The sequence below is a fragment of the Mobula hypostoma genome, chromosome 2 (genome assembly GCF_963921235.1).
Source record: "Mobula hypostoma chromosome 2, sMobHyp1.1, whole genome shotgun sequence".
Taxonomy (NCBI): domain Eukaryota; kingdom Metazoa; phylum Chordata; class Chondrichthyes; order Myliobatiformes; family Myliobatidae; genus Mobula; species Mobula hypostoma.
This window is the reverse complement of record NC_086098.1, coordinates 236,581,880-236,600,830: the sequence shown is the minus strand read 5'-3', so window position 1 is coordinate 236,600,830 and position 18,951 is coordinate 236,581,880. Positions and strand designations below refer to the sequence as shown.

At 55.6% G+C, this 18,951-nt stretch overlaps 1 protein-coding gene across 1 annotated transcript; it reads left to right on the top strand.

Annotated features, from left to right (window-relative positions):
• Window positions 1-368: 368 nt before the first annotated feature.
• Window positions 369-17,579, top strand: LOC134357970 (uncharacterized). The gene is made up of 6 exons (XM_063069801.1): window positions 369-600; window positions 2,106-2,307; window positions 3,043-3,949; window positions 6,107-6,231; window positions 8,120-8,193; window positions 9,131-17,579. Exons 1-6 carry the CDS (start codon window positions 369-371, stop codon window positions 17,281-17,283), a joined length of 9,693 nt encoding a protein of 3,230 aa, XP_062925871.1. The 3' UTR covers window positions 17,284-17,579.
• Window positions 17,580-18,951: the final 1,372 nt, after the last annotated feature.

Here is an 18,951-nt window from a genome sequence, read left to right as displayed (position 1 = left end):
TCAAACTTGCAGCCATTGTACGCTGGTGATGCATTATTTTGCGCAATTCAAGTCGTCATTGCACCTGGAAGGGCACAAAATATCACGAGCTGTTACCAGGAATGGAGGGCTTGAGTTATAAGAAACGGCTGAATACTTTCCCTGGAGCGAAGCAGGCTGAGGGGTGACCTGAAAGAGGTTTATTAAACTAGGGGCCATGGGTTCAGTGTGTGAAGGAAAAATATTTAAAGAGGATCTGATGGGTATTTTCCCACACAGACCATGGAGGCAGTGAATTACATTTACTACTGTGTGTAAAACCTTCAACTCTCGGGGGTGAGGGATTCACTCTTTCAAGATTCCCGGAAATCCTTCACTGTGTCCATGGCATGCTCCCTCGGGCACGAACGTCATTCCGGAAGAGGGGCAGGCAGTTGGCTGTGGCAGAGCCCTCGACAGCCCGCCGTCTGGATCCGCGAATGACCATCTTTGCCAGGCCCAGGGGCGAGCCCACCAGTAGATCCTTCGAGCGACCGTACTGGGTGACCACATATCAGGAGCGCGGAGCTGAAGCGCAACCAAAACCCGAGGAGAAGCCCCTTCAGACACTCAAACACTTATGTATGGAATGACCTGTCTGGGTGACTGGCAAACAAAAGCTTTTCACTGTATTTCGTACATATGACAATGATAAAGCAATTAGCCTTACAATTAGGACACTACCCCCTCTCCCAGTCAGGTTCAAATACTGTTATTACCCAACAGATTCCTTTTCAAAGCTCATGTTCTTAATATTTATTTGCACGTTGTTGTTTGTCAGTCTTTGTTTATGTATAACCTTGTTTGTAAAAATCTACTTTATAAATATCTGCAGATAAATAAAATTTCAAGATAGTGTATGATATCATACAGTATAGGTACTTCGATTAATAAATTTACATTGCGATTTGATCACTTGGACTTTGACATTAAAAAGACAGTTGGACGGGTAGAGAGATAGAAGTTTGGATAAATATAAGAGAGCGGATAGTGCTCCATCGCACGGGCTCGCCGACCTGGTAGCTTCTCTCTCCTCGGACGCTGCCTGACCTGCTGACTGTTTGCAGTAATTTCAGTGTTTGCTTTAGATTTCTGCAGCAATTTTCCCTAAGCAAGTGGTGCTGCTGGAGTTGACAGTCCCATGGGAAGATAGCTTGGAGGAGGCCTTTGAAAGGAAGCTCTCCAAGTACGCAGGACTGGTCAGCAACTGTCAGCAGGCTGGATGGAGAGCGAGGTGTCTCCCAGTGGAGGTTGGTTGTAGGGGATTCATAGCCCGTTCTTTAGTTAGAGCCTTCAGCATTTTGGGCATCGAGGGAGAGAGGAAGAGGAGAGCCATCCGCGGTATCACCGATGCGGCAGAGAGGGCCTCAAGATGGCTGTGGCTCAAAAGAGGGGAGCCATGGAGTCATAAGTAGCTAGCCATCTGGACACAAGCTGGGGTCTGATCAGCCCCGGCTGGGTCACCTGGAGGAGGTTGTATGATGTTGAAAGACCCGAAACACCCGATGATTCCAGGAACATCACTGAAGATGTGTCCAGAAGCATCAATAGATGTATGTACACAGCCCCATGGCACCTCTGCTCCGCCTAGACATCAGACCATAAGATACCGGTGCAGAATTGGGCCATTCGGCCCATCGAGTCTGCTCGGTCCTTCCATTATGGCCAACTTTATTATCCCTTTCATTCCATTCTCCTGCCTTCTCCCCGTAACCTTTGACGTTCTGGCTAATTAAGAACCTATCAGCCTCCGAGTTAAATACACCCAGCAGCCTGGCCTCCACAGCCGTCCGTAGAAATGAATTCAACAGGTTCACCGCGCTCTGGCTAAAGAAATTCCTCTTCCTCTCTGTTTTAAGGGACTGTGCCCTCTGGTCCAGGACTCCCCCACTAATGGAAACATTTTGCTCCACGTCCACTCTATCGAGGCCTCAATATTCCTTGGGTTTCAATGACATCGGCCTGAGAGTTGGGAGGAAGGTTCTGAGGTGTTAAACAGCCCCAGCCCCTGGGTGTATGTGTCTGGTCACTTTACAAACTTGCCCATGGACACTAACGTGGTCCCGGGACCGCCCTCTACTGGACAGGGCGCAGCGCGCACCCTCAGCACAAGAATGGCGAGATATTCCCAACATTGACAGTCACAAGATCAACTCCCGGGGCAGGAACCGAGTGCAAACTAGCCGGTGATGCACCGGGACAGAGGCTGAAGCCGCAGCCCCGAGAAGGGAAGATTCGGGGAGCGAATTTTGCCGCATCCAGCCCAGGGCTCCGAAGGCGTGGCCACCAGTAGTGGTGTGGTCAGGGCTGAGAGGCTGAAATGAATGAGAGAACAATTGTTGAGAGGTTTTGAGGCCGGGGCGGTATTACAGAGACGGGGAAGGATTTAAAGGGGTTACAGTAGACAGGGAGGGGTGTGGGAACCGGAGGATGTTAAAGATGTTAAAGAGACGAGTGAAAGGTGTAGGAACTGGAGGGGGTTAAAGACAGGGAGTGATGTAGACGTGTAGAGATGGGAATAGAGGAGTCGGGGTGGGTTAGAGAGACGAGGAAGATTGTAGGAGCCGGAGGAGTTACAGAGACCGGTGTATGGACTGGAGTGGGTTACAGAGACTGGGTGTAGAGACTGGAGTTGGTCAGAGAGACCCAGAGTGATGTAGGATGTGGAGAATGTTAGAGAGACGGGGAGGGGAGTCTGGGCCACAATGAGTTTAGAGAGACGGAAAGGCATTTAGGAGCCGAAGGGCTTTAAAAATTCTGTGAGAGTTTTAGGAAGCAGGGAATTTACAGAAAGAAGGATTGGGTTGTGCGGGTCGGAGACGGTCCTGTAGGTAGGGGGTAGTAGCCACAGCGCTGTCGGTGAGATGCTGGCGTAGGAGAGAAAGAGAGTACTTGTGGCGAACAGAGGCGAAAGACAGGGAATGAGTTTCGGAGCAAAGGAGCTGTCCGGGGGTGTGGTTGGGGCGGAGTTGGAGCAAGGAGGGCGGGGGGAAATGGGGGTGGGGTGCTCAACTTGGCTCTAAGTTCGCTGCCACACGGGACCGGCGTCAGTCTCCCCGAGCACGAGCTGCGAAGCGGGACGGGTGCGGCAGCAAGCGGCAGCGGCGGCAGACGCGGTGAATCTGCGGTGCTTCACATGGAGACCGTGTCGAGACAAAGAGAGCTGGGTCAGGAATCGGTGCAGCTGCGGGCGCTGAACGAGCGCCTGGAGTGTTACCTGCAGAGGGTGGCGGTACTGGAGAAAGAGAATTCCACTCTGCGGGACCACATCCAGGCGCTGAAGCCCGGCCCCGATGGAGGGAGGCGCAAAGAGCTCGAGGCGGAGCTGGAGGCCTTGAGGCAGGAACTTGCCGAGGGATTGAGAGAGACCGACCGCGCGGCTCTGCAGCGGGACGCGCTGCTGGAGGAGGTACGCCTGGTGGCCGAGAGATGCTGCGGGGAGGCGCGCCTCCGCACTTCGGCCGAGAAGGAGCTTGCCGAGAGGAGAAAGTGGCTGGAGGAGGAGCAGCGGGGTCGGAAGGGAATGGAGGGGAAAGTCCGGATGTTTCAGGACGAGCTGGGGCACCTGGAGGAAGTCCAGCGTGAGGAGAGGAATGTCCTACTCCAAGAAAAGGCCAGAAATTCGCTGCGTTTCCCCACAACTCCCGTGCCAGCGCTCTCCCCTCCGGACCTCCGGCTTTGCCTGGGCGAGGTCGACCTGAAGTGGACGGAGGCGAGGGACTTGTACCGCGACGAGTTGACCCGGCTAGAGCGCGTGGTGTCCGAGGCCGGCCTGAGGCAGGAGGCGGCCCGGGAAGAGACAAGGCTGAACCGGCACCGGCTGCAGGGTCTGCGCGGGGAGCTGGAGACACTGCGGGAAAAGAGGCGGCAGCTGGAGGAGAGGCTGAGGCAGCAAAACAGAGCGAGCGAACAGGACACGCAGAGACTCCAGGTTCGGACTTCACCTGTGGCGCGAGGAGCGTGGCGGGGCAAGGGAGCGCGAAACGGCGACGGGTCAGTTAGCGGCGCTGGAGGGTTCACTCCGGTTCCCGAGACCGGAGGCGGGGTGTGGGGGGTAGGAGGGAGAGTTCCCAGCGGCGAACGACACCCGAGAGGATGACGGGTCCCGCTTTAACATCACAGCGGCGGGCGCTCCCTCGGGAGTGGAGCGTCGGCTGGAGTGGTTTGCGAGTCCTGGGGAGAGGGGTGTGCCGAAGGGAGGGGGAAATAGGGGTTGTAGAGAGACGGGGAGAGGGTGTTGAGGGTGCGGTAGGTTTGGGAGACGTGGCGTGGAACGAAAGGGGAAGAGGCTGTGGAAGGAGAGGGACGGGATGGGGAAAGGAAGGGGGGGAGGACGGAATGGGGAGAGGATGTGGCGGAAAGGAGGAGAGACGACGGGGAAGGGATTGGGGACGGGAGGGGAAAAAGTGGGGGGATGGATGAGTGAAAGATGGGGGAGGGACGAGAAGGGGAAATGAAGAATCGGGAGGGTGCGTAGGGGAGCTGAAGAGACGGGAGAGAGGAGTAGGGAAGAGGAATGCAGAGGGTGGGGGCTGGTGGAATCACATCGGAATCCTGTCCCCCACTGTAGAACATTCCCCTTCGCCGCCCCCACTCTGCAGGCTGCCTGCCATGGATGCCATCTACCAGCACTCACACCTGTTTTACGAGTGTGGGGGGGGGGGCTTGTCTGCTGACAGTCCTGCTGAGTCACCCTGCGAGTGGGCTGTGCCATCGTCACAAGTTCAGTTGCACGGACCCGCAAATAGCGGCGCGTGACCCAATGGGGACTTTCAGGAATTCACCTGCCCCACCCCACGTTCGCCCAGTAGCCGCTTCCCACCGGGGCAGGGACCGGGGCGTCGGCCGGCTGCATGGAGATAGACGGGTGTTTAGAAAAGGGAGGCGCCTTGATCCAGTTTTACGGGGTGTTGGTGTGCCGCGCCTGGGGTTCTGCGCACAGCGTTGGTCTTATTTAAGAAAAAAATGTATGGTATTCCGGGACAGTCCGGAACAGATTCCTGGGATCCTGTTAGGCGCGGCTCCAGAAATTAACTTCCTCGGAGTTTTGAATGAGAGGCGACCTTACAACAAGTCAAAAATTCTGTTGCTTGTCATAGACTATGAAACTGTGCAACCCACGATGTCTGCCCGATTGAACGAATCCTATCTGCCAGTCCATATCCCTCCACTCCCTGCATTCCGCGGTCTGCCTCTTAAACGCAATTTCCAGATCTGTTTTTACCACCCCCCAGACATCCAACACTACGTGTGAAAAACGAAAAAATTTGTGCCGCACGTTTCCCCGCCTCGAAGCTAGTATTTGACATTTCTACCCTGGGGGAAAAAAATCTGAGCATTACCTTTAGTTTCACATACTTCCTCGGTCTCTGACGTTCTAGAGAAAACAGACCAAAAATGTTCGGGGGGTGGGGTTAGCTGCCATCTATGGACGGGTATAAAGAGTCGATGCTTCGAGCTGAAGGGTTTCGGCCCGAAACGTCGACCCTCTATCTTTTCCCATAGATGCTGCCTGGCCTGCTGAGTTCGTCCAGCATTTTGTGTGTGTTACTCTGGATTCCAGCATCTGCAGAATCTCTTGTGGCCAAGACTGCTCAGCCCCTCCTTAGCGTTTAATACTCACTAATCTAGAAAGCATCCCGGGAAACCTCCTCTGCACCGTAGCCCAGACCTCCTCAAACTTCCTGCAATGGGACGACCAGATATGTAGATATGTAGAACTATTTGCCGTACTCCAAGTACAGTCCAACACCGAGGCAGATGTCACTTTGTTTCCTCGTTGGGGGAGGCGGTGGTGATAAAATTAAGGGAAGTTATTAACACTGGGGGGATGTTAGATTTTATTGCAGAGGGCGGTGAGTCCAGTTCCCTATATCGGAGTACAATGAGGCTGGGTCGTTGGGGTGCTTCGGGAAAAATTTGATAACTTCAAAAAGCAGGCATTAAACGCCCAAACTCAACGAGGGACAGCACGAAAACAGGCCCACCTCGCCCATGGCCACCAAGATCACCTACCTAAGCTTGTCGTATAGGCTCATTAACCACCCACACGACCTTCCCTTATCTCTGACCTCATCGCCCCTTCCAGGCAACAGTCGGAGAACTGGAACGGGAAAGGGAGACCTTGGCGGTCAAGATGGAGCAGATTGTGGAGGAGCAGAGACAACTGATGCAAATGAAACTGGCGCTGAGTCTGGAGGTGGCCACCTACAGGTAAACGCATTCTGACCCCTCACCCACCCAACCAGCCTCTCTCTCCTCGCGGGATGAGGGATATTTAACCGTTCCTCCATCAGCATCTGGACTTTACAGCACAGATGTTAGTCAGTCATGCTCTGCCATTCTCACCCGTGGTGTGAGGGGTCATTCTTACCCGGGAGAGGGGCTAGAGAAATATAGAGACTTCATTTACTCAGATCGAGTCCCACCCATCCGTAGGTTTCACCCAAAGGACGCCTCATCTCACGGCGCGACGTTTCCTCCCATCTGCCCTTTCTCTTGAAGCGCTCCCTCCATTTCTCCCAGTTCCTCTGATCCCTCACTTTTGGAGCTCCCTTTCCATGTGATGGAGGGGGAGGGGAGAAGGTTGATCCACGCGCACAGCCTCTCGCTCGGCAACAGTCCTCTGTGCTTCCATCTGGGACGGTAAAGGGTTAAGGTGTGCGAGGATTTGAAAGCCGGGGGCCGGGATGAGGATGATGTAATGCCTCAGGATGAAGAATGGGAGTGAGATCACTGGGAGCGAATGGGAGGGTTCGGAATGAAGAGCGGAGGGAGGGGCCTCGCGGAAACCTTTTCAAAATCGAATCCTTTCACAGCGATGGGACGTGGGAATGTTTGTTGGAACGTCTCTCATCTCCCGAAAAAAACTTTCCGAATACATTAACAGACAGATCTCTCTCTCTCTCTCTCTCTCTCTCTCTCTCTCTCGCTCTCTCTCTCTCTCTCTCTCACACACACACACACACACACACACACACACACACACACATTGATAGATATAGACAGTGAGACACACGCATGTAGACAGGCTTAAACACACACACGGATAGACAAAGGCAAACACGTGCACAGACACCCACGGGTAGATGCTCAGACAAACACATACAAAAAGAGAAGCACTGGCAAACGAACAGACACCAGACACTCACGGGGAGGCACACAGATATATACAGAAACCCATACATACACAGACAGACACACACACACACACACACACACACACACAGAGTTAGGGCCAGCGCACAGCTGTGGGTCAGTCCCGGCCCCGCTGCTGACCTCTGCGCCCCCCACGTGGGAGACACGCCGGTCATTAACACCACAATGGGCCGGCGCTACAAGGGATTTCTTCTGCCGCCTGTGAGCGAGCCATTCAGCGGGGATTAACCTCTAAATGACTCACTCTCATACCATCTCTCTCCTCGTTCTCCCTCACACTCAGTTCATCTGGCAGCCGACACATACGGACTGACATCCACACACCCGCCTGTCCCTCCGAAATGTCCTCCTCTCCTCTCAGTCTCCCACTTCCTCTCGCTCTCCTCCCCCCCTACCCCACGCTCGCTTTCTGTACTCTGCCTCTCTGTCTGACTCTCTCACTGCCTCCGCTCCTCTCGCTTTTTCTCTGCTGGTCCTTCCCTCTCTCTGCAACCTTCTCCCTGCTTCTCCCTCCCCCCCCCCCTCTCTCTCTCTCTCTCTCTTCCCCCCCCCCCCCACCACCACCCGGAAAGTCAGTAAACTACGGCCAGCCATGCGCCAGTTTCAGATCCTCCAACACCCACGGACGCAATGACAGCCATCCTACACCTTCCCCTCCACCCCACCAGCCCCTTGCTCATCCCCTCTCGCCGCTCGGACGTAAATGTGACTTCAGTTCACCAGACGATACTAACCTGCCCCCCCACCCCCACCCCCCAACCGCATTCAGCTCCTCTGGAGACTGCGGGGTCATCCATGCCTAGATTCCCAGTGCCGTGGGATGGGCGACCCGAGGGACACATTCCTCGACCATATATGAGCGGAAGATTCCAGAACTCAGGGTCGGGGTAACCAAGGGAGGGAAAGGTCGGGGACCCGAGTAAGGCCTGCCTTTCCTTCACAGAGCGCTGCTGGACGCAGAAGCCCAAAGGATACACTCGTCAGCCGGGGCGCGGGGTCTCCCGGCGTCACTGCGAGGTAAGGCGGCGGAGGGGAGGGGAGTGGAAGCGGGTGGGGAACATGGATCGATACCGCAGAAGTACGAGCCGTTCGGTCTCAATGTAATCTTGGCCGGCCCCACCGTCAACAAAAGCCCCCGATCGTAACCTTTCCCCGCACAGCCCCCGGAACATTCCACCGATCTGTGCTCGTCGTTGTATTTATTCGTAATCGTTATTCAGCATGGATTCAGGCCCTTCGGCCCAACTTGACCATACTGATCAAGCTAGCCCTTCTTGCGCTCGTTTGTCTCCCCCACTTTCTCTGGCAGCTCCTTCCATATACGGATCTCCCTCTGGGTGGAAAAACCTACCCTTCAGATACCATTTTCACTTTTCCCCTCTCACCTTAAGCCTATACCCATTTGGTTTTGACCCCCTTTCCCTTCGAAAGTGTCCACATTTACTCGATCTATGCCCCTCATGATTTTCCACACCTCTCTGTTGGCACTCCTCAATCTCCTACACTCCCAGCCTACCCATACTTTCTCTATTCCTCAGGACTTCGAGTCCTGCCAACATTCCCGTAAACCTCTGCACTCTTCTCAGCTTAATCATATGTTTCCTATCACAGAGCGACCAAAACCGAACACAATAATCACACTGCGTAACTTCTTCTACAGCTGCGAGATAACGTCCGAACACGTACCCTGACTGATGAAAGCCAAACCTTTCTTACGCCCTCTCTACCCGTGCCTCCGCTTCCGGGGAACTATGCATTCTTATTCTCAGTTCCCTCCCCATGGTACCCCACCGTACGCCGTGTCCTATAGTGTACGACAAGAAGATCAAATAATCCACCGGCCGTCCTCTTACTCGTGGGTGGAGAGAGCAAGGGGCATGTTCCTTTGGAAAAGGGTGTGTCTAATGGCGAGAGTCCTCAGCGGACATCACTCACCTCTGCTTATCATTCTCAGATGCGCAGTTGGGATTCCCCGGCGGGAAGGGCCTTTCGACCGAGAAACATTCGGCCCCGGTCAGGCTGGAAGCTGGAAACGCCTGGAGAACTGCTCACCCGGGAGCGGTGACCGTGACGTCCGGGTGGAAAGAACGAAATGCCCTCGCGGACGCAGCACCGACGCGCACCGAGCCCTCGGCGGACATAGCCGACGGAGGGGCCTTGAATGGGTCAGTCGCGACCTGGCCGGGAGAATTCCCCGCGGAGAGAGATTTACTGGACGGAGAGAGCGCACAGGACGTTCCTTTGGGCCGTGGTGCGAGAGACGAGGCCGACAAATATCCCACGGATGATCGGACCACGGAGACTCCGGACCAGGAGGACACCGAGGCAAAGTTGTTCGTCAAGCCTGCGGCGCAGCCGCCCTTAACGGGCTTGCTGAACGGGGGCATTGCCGAGCCCGGGGCGGACGGAGGGAGACCACACGTCCCTCCACCATTATCTACCTGCCCTGAGTCGGCAGCCGAGGACTCTGGCCATCCGAACATTGGGGCTGGCCAATTCAACGGGGAACTGAGGGACCCTGTGGAGGGGGATTCTGATTCCGATTCACTGCGCGAAGCCCCGGGCTCAGCTGCGTGCCAAAACGATGTGACTGAACGCCCCGTCGAAGTCGCATTGTCTCGGCAAGGAACATCCGAAGCGAGACCGGGGAAGGAGACACGGAGTGATTCGGGCGAGGGTCGGTGGTCCGAGGAGGCGGCCGCATTCATTGAGGCGGAGGGGATCTCGGTCGAAGATCAATGTTCTACGACGGCGAATGCTCCTTGGGAGGATTCGGCGAGAGAGGCAAGACCAGAGAAATTGGAGACCAGACGACTGAGTGTGGATATGAGGCAGATAAGGGAACAAGACGATGAGGAGATGACGGCGGAGAGCCTACTGCACGGTGGCGAGGATGTGCCGAAGACGCACGAAACTAATGACTCAGTCGACAGAGGAAGTGGCGATGGGGCGGTGGAGGAAGGAGCACTAGGAGAGAGTGAAGCCGGCTACCCCGAAGGATCCGGAGCAGAGGAAGGACAACTCAGCGAAAGCTTCCAGGAGCCGGAGGTCGAGGTGACCAGGATCGAGGAAAGTCAAACGGACAAGAAAGTCTGCGCCATGCCAGTCCGCGAGGACCTGAGTTCAGGGGAAGAACTGTCGGCTGTCATGGAAGAGGCTGTGCTGATGGAACCTCCGGCGGCCGAGGATGGGGCTTCTGAAGGATGGAGCCCGGAGATGCCTGGGGAATCTATTCGGCAGCATCCGGCCGAAGGAAGCCCCGAGGTGAAGGAAGAGAAGGTCTTCGGGAGGAAGGAGGAAGACCACCCGGAGCCGCTGACGGAGGGGATGAAGGCGGAACCCCAGTCGGAAGCAGTGGACGCGCCGCTCAGACGGGAGGAGATGGCGGAGGTGAAAGTCGATTCGGAAGGAAAATTCAGTCTTGAGACAGTCCCCACCCGTGAAGAGCCAGAGGTGGAAGAGAGGGCCCCAACATCTGTAAGTGCGGAGGAGCCGGCGGACTACCCGCAGGAAGATCGGGATAGCAAGCCCCGGGAGAACCCAGAGGAATTGCTCACCGTCGTGGCTCCGGTAAAGGAGGAGTTTGAAGCCGCACCGGAACCGGGGACCGAGCGGATGGAGGCGGAACTCCGGTCTGAAGAGATGGACACGCCTCTCCGGTGGGAGGAACCAGCGGAGGAAAGAAAAGACTCGGACGAAAGGCCCAGTCCCGAGAGAGTTTGTTCCCGTGAGGAGCAAACAGTGGAAAAGAGGATCCCTACGCTAATGGGCGCGGACGACCCGACGCGACATTCTCAGGGAGATCGGGACGATGAGCCTCGGGAAAACTCAGACGAATCACTAAGCCTTGGGCCTCGGGCGGAGGAAGAGAAGAAGGAAGAAACCATTCCGGAACGATCGACCGAGGGGATGGAGACGGAAACTTGGCCGGAAGCAAAGGACGTGCCCCTCCGACGGGAAGAAACGGCGGAGAAGAGGGTCGACTCGGAAGGAAGGGCCAGTCCCGTGAGAGTCACCGTCAGTGAGGAACAAGAGATGGAAGAACAGGTCCCAACACCAGCATGTGCCGGGGAGCCGGCAGACTACCCTCAGGGAGACCAGGACGACGAGTCCCAGGAGGACCCACTGCGTCTTAGGCCTCGGGCAGAGGAAGAGGTAGTACGGGCGGAGGTAGAGGTAGTAGAACTGCGTCCAGAGGCAACAGACGCACCTCTCCAGTGGGAGAAGACGGCGGAGGCGCGGCTCGATACGGAAGGAAGGGCCAGTCCTGAGAGAGTCACTACCTATGAAGAGCCAAAGGTTGAAGTGAGTGTCCTAACACCAGTTTGTGCGGATGAGACAGCGGACCACACGGAGGGAGTCCGAGACGGCAAGCCTCGGGAGAAAGCAGTCGAATCACCACGCCTTGCGTCTCGGGTGGAGGAAGAGGAGGAGGCGGAACCCGCTCCGGAGCTATGGACGGAGCGGTTGAAGACGGAACCTCGGCCGGAGGCAAAGGACGCACCCTTCGAGTGGGAGCAAACGGCGGAGATGAGGGTCGATTCGGAAGGAAGGGCCAGCCCCGAAAGAGTCACCGCCAGTGAAGAGGTAGAGGTTGAAGTGAGTGTCCCTACACCAGTATGTGCGGAGGAGCCAGCGGAGCACCCGCAGGGAGACCGGGACGGCGAGCCCCAGGAGGGCTCAGAGGAATTACTCACCCGCGAGTCTGCGGCAAATGAGGAGAGTCTAGCCGCTCCGGAACGGTGGACCGTGGGGTTGGAAGCGGAATCCCTCCCTGAAGAAGTGGATGTGCCCTTCCCAGCGCAGGAGCGAATGGAAGGAAGGGTCATTCCCGACAGAGTCAGCCTGGATGAGGAGCAAGCGGTGGAAAAGAGGGTACTAACGTCAGAATGTGCGGATGAGCCAGCGGAGGACCGATTGGAAGTAAAGGCGACTCCGGAAAGAGTCACCCCAGATGAAGAGCAAGCGGTAGAGCAGAGGACATTAACGTCAGTATGTGCCGAGGAACCAACAAAAGCGCGATTGGAAGGAAAGGCGGTTCCCGACACAGTCACCGCCGATGAAGAGCAAGCGGTAGAACAGAGGACATTAACGTCCGTAAGTGCCGAGGAACCAACGGAGGAGCGATTGGAAGGAAGGGCCATTCCCGACACAGTCCTCCCCGATGAAGAGAAATCGGTAGAACAGAGGACATTAAAATCAGTATGTGCCGAGGAACCAACGGAAGAGCGATTGGAAGGAACGGCCGTTCCCGACACAGTCACCCCCGATGAAGAGCAAGCGGTAGAACAGAGGACATTAACGTCAGTATGTGCCGAGGAACCAACGGAAGAGCGATTGGAAGGAACGGCCGTTCCCGACACAGTCACCCCCGATGAAGAGCAAGCGGTAGAACAGAGGACATTAACGTCAGTATGTGCCGAGGAACCAACGGAAGAGCGATTGGAAGGAACGGCCGTTCCCGACACAGTCCCTCCCGATGAAGAGCAAGCGGTAGAACAGAGGACATTAACGTCAGTATGTGCCGAGGAACCAACGGAGGAGCGATTCGAAGGAAGGGCCGTTCCCGACACAGTCACCCCCGATGAAGAGCAAGCGGTAGAACAGAGGATATTAACGTCCGTATGTGCCGAGGATCCAACGGAAGAGCGATTGGAAGGAACGGCCGTTCCCGACGCAGTCACTCCCGATGAAGAGCAAGCGGAAGAACAGAGGACATTAACGTCAGTATGTGCCGAGGAACCAACGGAGGAGCGATTGGAAGGAAGGGCCGTTCCCGACATAGTCACCCCAGATGAAGAGCAAGCGGTAGAACAGAGGACATTAACGTCAGTATGTGCCGAGGAACCAACGGAGGAGCGATTGGAGGGAAAGGCCGTTCCCGACACAATCACCCCAGATGAAGAGCAAGCGGTAGAACAGAGGACATTGACGTCAGTATGTGCCGAGGAACCAACTGAAAGGCGATTGGAAGGAAAGGCCGTTCCCGACACAGTCACCCCCGATGAAGAGCAAGCGGTAGAACAGAGGACATTGACGTCAGTATGTGCCGAGGAACCAACGGAAAGGCGATTGGAAGGAAAGGCCGTTCCCGACACAGTAACCCCCGATGAAGAGCAAGCGGTAGAACAGAGGACATTAACGTCAGTATGTGCCGAAGAACCAACGGAGGAGCTAATGGAAAGAAGGGCCATTCCCGACACAGTCACTCCCGAAGAAGAGCAAGCGGTAGAACAGAACACATTAACGTCAGTATGTGCCGAAAAACCAACGGAGGACCTAATGGAAAGAAGGGCCATTCCCGACACAGTCACCCCCAATGAAGAGCAAGCGGTAGAACAGAGGACATTAACGTCAGTATGTGCCGAGGAACCAACGGAGGAGCGATTGGAAGGAAGGGCCGTTCCCGACACAGTCACCCACGATGAAGAGCAAGCGGTAGAACAGAGGACATTAACGTCAGTATGTGCCGAGGAACCAACGGAGGAGCTAATGGAAAGAAGGGCCATTCCCGACACAGTCACTCCCGAAGAAGATCAAGCAGTAGAACAGAGGACATTAACGTCAGTATGTGCCGAGGAACCAACGGAAGAGCGATTGGAAGGAACGGCCGTTCCCGACACAGTCACCCCCGATGAAGAGCAAGCGGTAGAACAGAGGACATTAACGTCAGTATGTGCCGAGGAACCAACGGAGGAGCGATTGGAAGGAAGGGCCGTTCCCGACACAGTCACCCCCGATGAAGAGCAAGCGGTAGAACAGAGGACATTAACGTCAGTATGTGCCGAAGGACTAACGGAAGAGCGATTGGAAGGAACGGCCGTTCCCGACACGGTCACCCCCGATGAAGAGCAAGCGGAAGAACAGAGGACATTAACGTCAGTATGCGCCGAGGAACCAACGGAGGAGCGATTGGAAGGAAAGTCCGTTCCCGACACAGTCACCCCCGAAGAAGACCAAGCGGTAGAACAGAGGACATTAACGTCAGTATGTGCCGAGGAACCAACGGAGGAGCGATTGGAAGGAAAGGCTGTTCCGGACACAGTCACCCCCGATGAAGAGCAAGCGGTAGAACAGAGGACATTAACGTCCGTATGTGCCGAGGAACCAACGGAGGAGCGATTGGAAGGAAGGGCCGTTCCCGACAGAGTCACCGCCGATGAGGAGAAAGCGGTGGAAAAGAGGGCACTAACGCCAGTATGTGCGGATGAGCTAGCGGACCACCAGCAGGAAGACTGGGAAAGCGAGCCCCAGGGGAACCCAGAGGAATCACCAGGTCTTGGGCCTCTGGCGAAGAAGGAGTTAGAGGAACCTGGACCGGAAGCAATGGACGTACACTTCCAGTGGGAGGAGAAGGCGGAGGCGTGTGTCGATTCGGAAGGAAGGGCCAGTCCCGAAAGAGTCACCGCCCATGAAGAGCTAAAGGTCGCAGTGAATGCCCCTACACCAGATTGTGTGGAGGAGCCAGCAGACCACCCGCAGGGAGATCGGGACGGCGAGCCCCAGGAGAAGCCAGAGGTATCACTAGGTCTTGAGCCTCGGGGAGAGGATCAAGAGGTGGAAGCCGTCCCGGGTCCGTCGACAGAGGGGAAGGAGATACCCCGATCGGAAGTAGTGGACGCGCCCCTCCATTGGGAGGAGACGGCGGAAGTGAAGGTCGATTCGGAAGAAAGGGCCAGCTATGAGAGCCACACCACCAGTGAAGAGCCAGAGGTGGACGAGAAGATCCAAACACCAGTAGGTGGGGAGGAGACGGCGGTCTTCCCGCCGGGAGACCGAGACAGCGAGACTCGGGAGGGCCCAAAGGAATTACTCACCCCCGAGTCTACGGCAGATGATGAGATTCTATCCGCTCCGGAACCGTGGACCGTGGGGATGGAAGCTGAATCTCGGCCGGAGGAAGTGGGTGTGCCCCTCCCAGCGGAGGAGCGGATGGAAGGAAGGGCCATTCCCGGCAGAGACACCGCAGATGAGGAGCAAGCGGTGGAACAGACGGCACTAACGCCAACATGTGCGGTGGAGCCAGAGAACCATCCGCAGGGATACCGGGACGGCGAACCCCGGGAGAGCCCAGAGGATTTAGTCACCCCTGAGTTTCCGGCAAAGGAAGAAGAGGTGCCCGGGGCCCCTGGGCTGAATTTCAGTGAGGAAGCGGGGACCGTCCCCGGAGATGATGGAGAACGGAAGGAGTGGGCGGGCGAGTTTGAGGTTGAGGCGGCACAAGTCCCGGAGCCTACATTAATTCAGGAGTACGCAGGCCATGTACAGGAGGAATGTGCGGAGTTGAAGACTGCGGCAGTGGGGGAAGAAGAAAGTATCGGGACCGAAGATACCGGCTTCAGTGAGGCGAACCTAGAGACCGGAGACCAGGAGACGGTGATACAAGAGGATAAGACAGATCTGGAGGTGGCAGAGGGGGAATTGGAGAGGAGCTGGGCGGACCAGGCAGAGATCCCAGGAGAAGTGTCTGAGGAGAGAGGCGCGGAGATCGAGGAGGAACCGGCCATCCAACTGAGAGCTTCGGTCTCTGCCGATGAAGACTCCCCACAAGTGAAGTCAGTAAGTCTTGCGGAGATGGAGCTGGCTGAAGATGAAGATACATTCCGTGTGGAGGAGGTAGGCGCGGGGGAGGAAGTGCCTCTCTCCTCGACTGAACTAACTGAGCCCAGAGAAGAGATGTCCGCCACCGTTTCGGCTCTCCCTGATGGGGCGGAAGAAAAGGGCATTTCAACCTCGCCAGCTGCCCCGTCCTTGGGCGAGAAGCCGACGGCCCAGGAAGACCAGGCGTTGAGAGACTCCCCGGAGGGAGCTGAAGACCTGGCGCCGCCCTCACCCAGCCTGTCAAATATTCTCCCGGAAACTCCGGGCTCGGAGGACCAGTCACTGACCGAATGGCAACAAGATGTAGTTCAGGCATGCGCGCTCCCATCCCAAGGAACTGATGTGCAAGAGGTCTCTATCCCTTGGGAAGAACGGCCCGATGGATGCCAACTGATCGGAGGGTTCCCTAAGGAAAGCCCTAGCGCCGGTGCGGTGGTAGATTCCCGGGGGCAGGCGAGTGACGTCACCCCTGACGTGGATGCGGAGGGTTCCCCAATAGGACGTCTGACCCTGGAGGACAGTATGAGCACCGATGGCCTGGAGACTGAGGAAGCAGAGAGTGTGGAAAACGTGGACAATTTCCAAGACGAGGCAATCCCCGACTGTCCTGGAGACCCGACGATAAGGATCCAACAAGAGAAGGGGGAGAAAAAGGCTACAGCCGCAGAGCAAGATGCGTCAACTGGTTTTCAAACTCCAGGCATCCTCTTGCCCGACCAAACCGAGATTCAGGTAGCTGCGAACCCAGAATTTCAAAGAGTGGACAGCGATAGACTTGAGGTGGCCGACCAAGAGAGGCCACAGGAAAAGAAAGAAGCGGAGGACCAACATGCCCCGAGTTTGGAGTTAGCAGCAGAGAGACCGGGCCTAGAGAAGGATGGCGGATGTCCGCTGGAGGAGCGAGAGAAGGTAACGCTTCGGGTTGAGGCCGACGAAAGTGACAGCGGACAGAATGAACCTCAGGGGCCACGGGTCGATTTGGAGGAAAACTCGCTCAAAGTTGGAGCGTGGGCCAGGACTGGCAGCGGTAGTCTAGATTCACATGACGTCGCTGCGGGCTCGGGGGAAGGAGGGATACCCGTGAAAGGGGAGGGACAACCCACTGAACCCCAGCCAATGAAGGACGTGTGGGAGCCTGCATCCTGCCCTGAGACTCTCAGCCACCCTGAGGACCTGGAAGAGGAGGCGTTAGCCGGTGAGGAGCCCTTGGTCAACCGAACAGGGAAAGGCAAGGACGAGGGTGACGGCGGCAGTGTTGACCTGCTCCTCATCCCACAGGAAGCGAGCCCATCCCGGGACCTGTTCCTCGCCCCGCAATCAACGAGCTCAGCGCAGGACACCTGGATGGCGGAGGACCGTGAACCGCGGCCGGACACTCCTCTGGTTACCAAAGACCGGCACCTGAACGGGTTGCATGATTACAGCGAGGTCCCAGCCAAGAGCGACGGCAGGGCGGCGGAAATGATCGCGACCGCCTACCACTATTGGTCTTCCGAGGACGAATAATCACCACTTAACATATGGAGCCAACAGAACCCGAACAAAGTACCATCGGCGAACCCGCATCAGAGTATATACCTCGACTTGGAAGCCGCAGACTCTAGACCCAGTCTCCGCTGAGGCTACCCTGGGTGATTAATTGGAACTTTAAAACTAGGCTCCGGCTGGTAAGGGGTTAAACGGGCTGACTGTGGGAAAGCGGTCCGGCTACCAGACACATCCCGCCTGGAGACTATTAGCGTTTTAAAAAAAAAATAAACGTGAGTGTGTTTAGCTGTGGGAGAATAAATAAAGGCGAACTGAGGTTTAAGAGATTTGCGTGCGCATTTTGATGTCAGGGGCAGGGGGAGGGAGGGAAAGCGAAGCACGGGCTGGGAGGCGGGTGGGGTGTTTGCGAGGTGGCGAGGCCGGTGTTAGAGAGTGCAGAGGCAATTTCACCAGGTGTTGCCTGGATCAGAGGACGGGCTGGGCTTGTTTACCCTGGACTGAAGGAGACTGAGGGGCAGCCTTTTATAAAAGAGTACTGGACATTGATGGGATGGACTGCTCTCCCCATGGTTGGGGTATCAAACACAAGAGGGACAGGTTTAAGGTGAGGGGGAAGAGTTCGAAAAGAGATCTCAGAGCTGCGTATTTTTAAGACACGGGGTAGTTGATATTTCAAACACCAGAGATTCTGCAGATGCTGGAAATGCAGAGCAACACACACACAAAAAAATGGAGGAACTCAGCAGGTCAGACAGCATCTATGGAGAGGAATAAATAGTCAACAGTGCAGGCCGAGACCCTTCAAAATTTCAAGGTAAATTTATTATCGAAGTACATATATGTTACCATGTATAAGCCTGAGATTCATTTTCTTGCGGGTATTCACAGTAACTACAAAACAAAAACACAACAGAGGCAATGAAAAATAAAACCGTAAGTTATAGGAACAGAATCGGGCCATTCGGCCAATTGGGGCTGCTCCGCCATTCCATTATCCCTCACCACCCATTCTCCTGCCTTCTCCCCCGTAACCTTTGACGCCTGATTTATCAAGAACCTATTAAACTCCGCTTTAAATATACCCAAATGACTTGGCCTGCACTGCCGTCTGTGACAATAAATTCCACAGATTCAGGAGCCTCTGGCTAAAGAAAAAGTTCCTCATCTCTGTTCTAAATGGATATCTCTCTATTCTGAGGCTGTGCCCTCTGGTCCTAGACTCCCCCATCATAGGAAACATCCTCTCCACATCCACTCTATCTAGGCCTTTCAATATCCAATCGGTTTCAATGAGCTCCGGTGAATACGGGCCCAGAAGCATCAAACGCTCTTCATACGTTAAGCTGTCATTCCCGAAAGCATTCTCGTGAACCTCTTTTGGGCCGTCTCCAAGGCCAATACATCTTTTCTTAGACAAGGCACCAAAAATGCTCACTATGCACTTTGTGGTCTGGCCAATGCCTTTTAAAGCCTTAGCATCACATCCTTGCTTTTGTATTCTGGTCCTTACGAAATGAATACTAATATTTAATTTGCCTACCATACCGCCGACTCAACTTGCAAGTTATTTACACTATATTCCATCTGTCATCATGACATATAACGTGAAAAGAAGCGGACCAAACACCAGTCCCTGCGACACTCCATTAATCACCGACAATCAACCAGTAAAGGTCCCTTTATTCC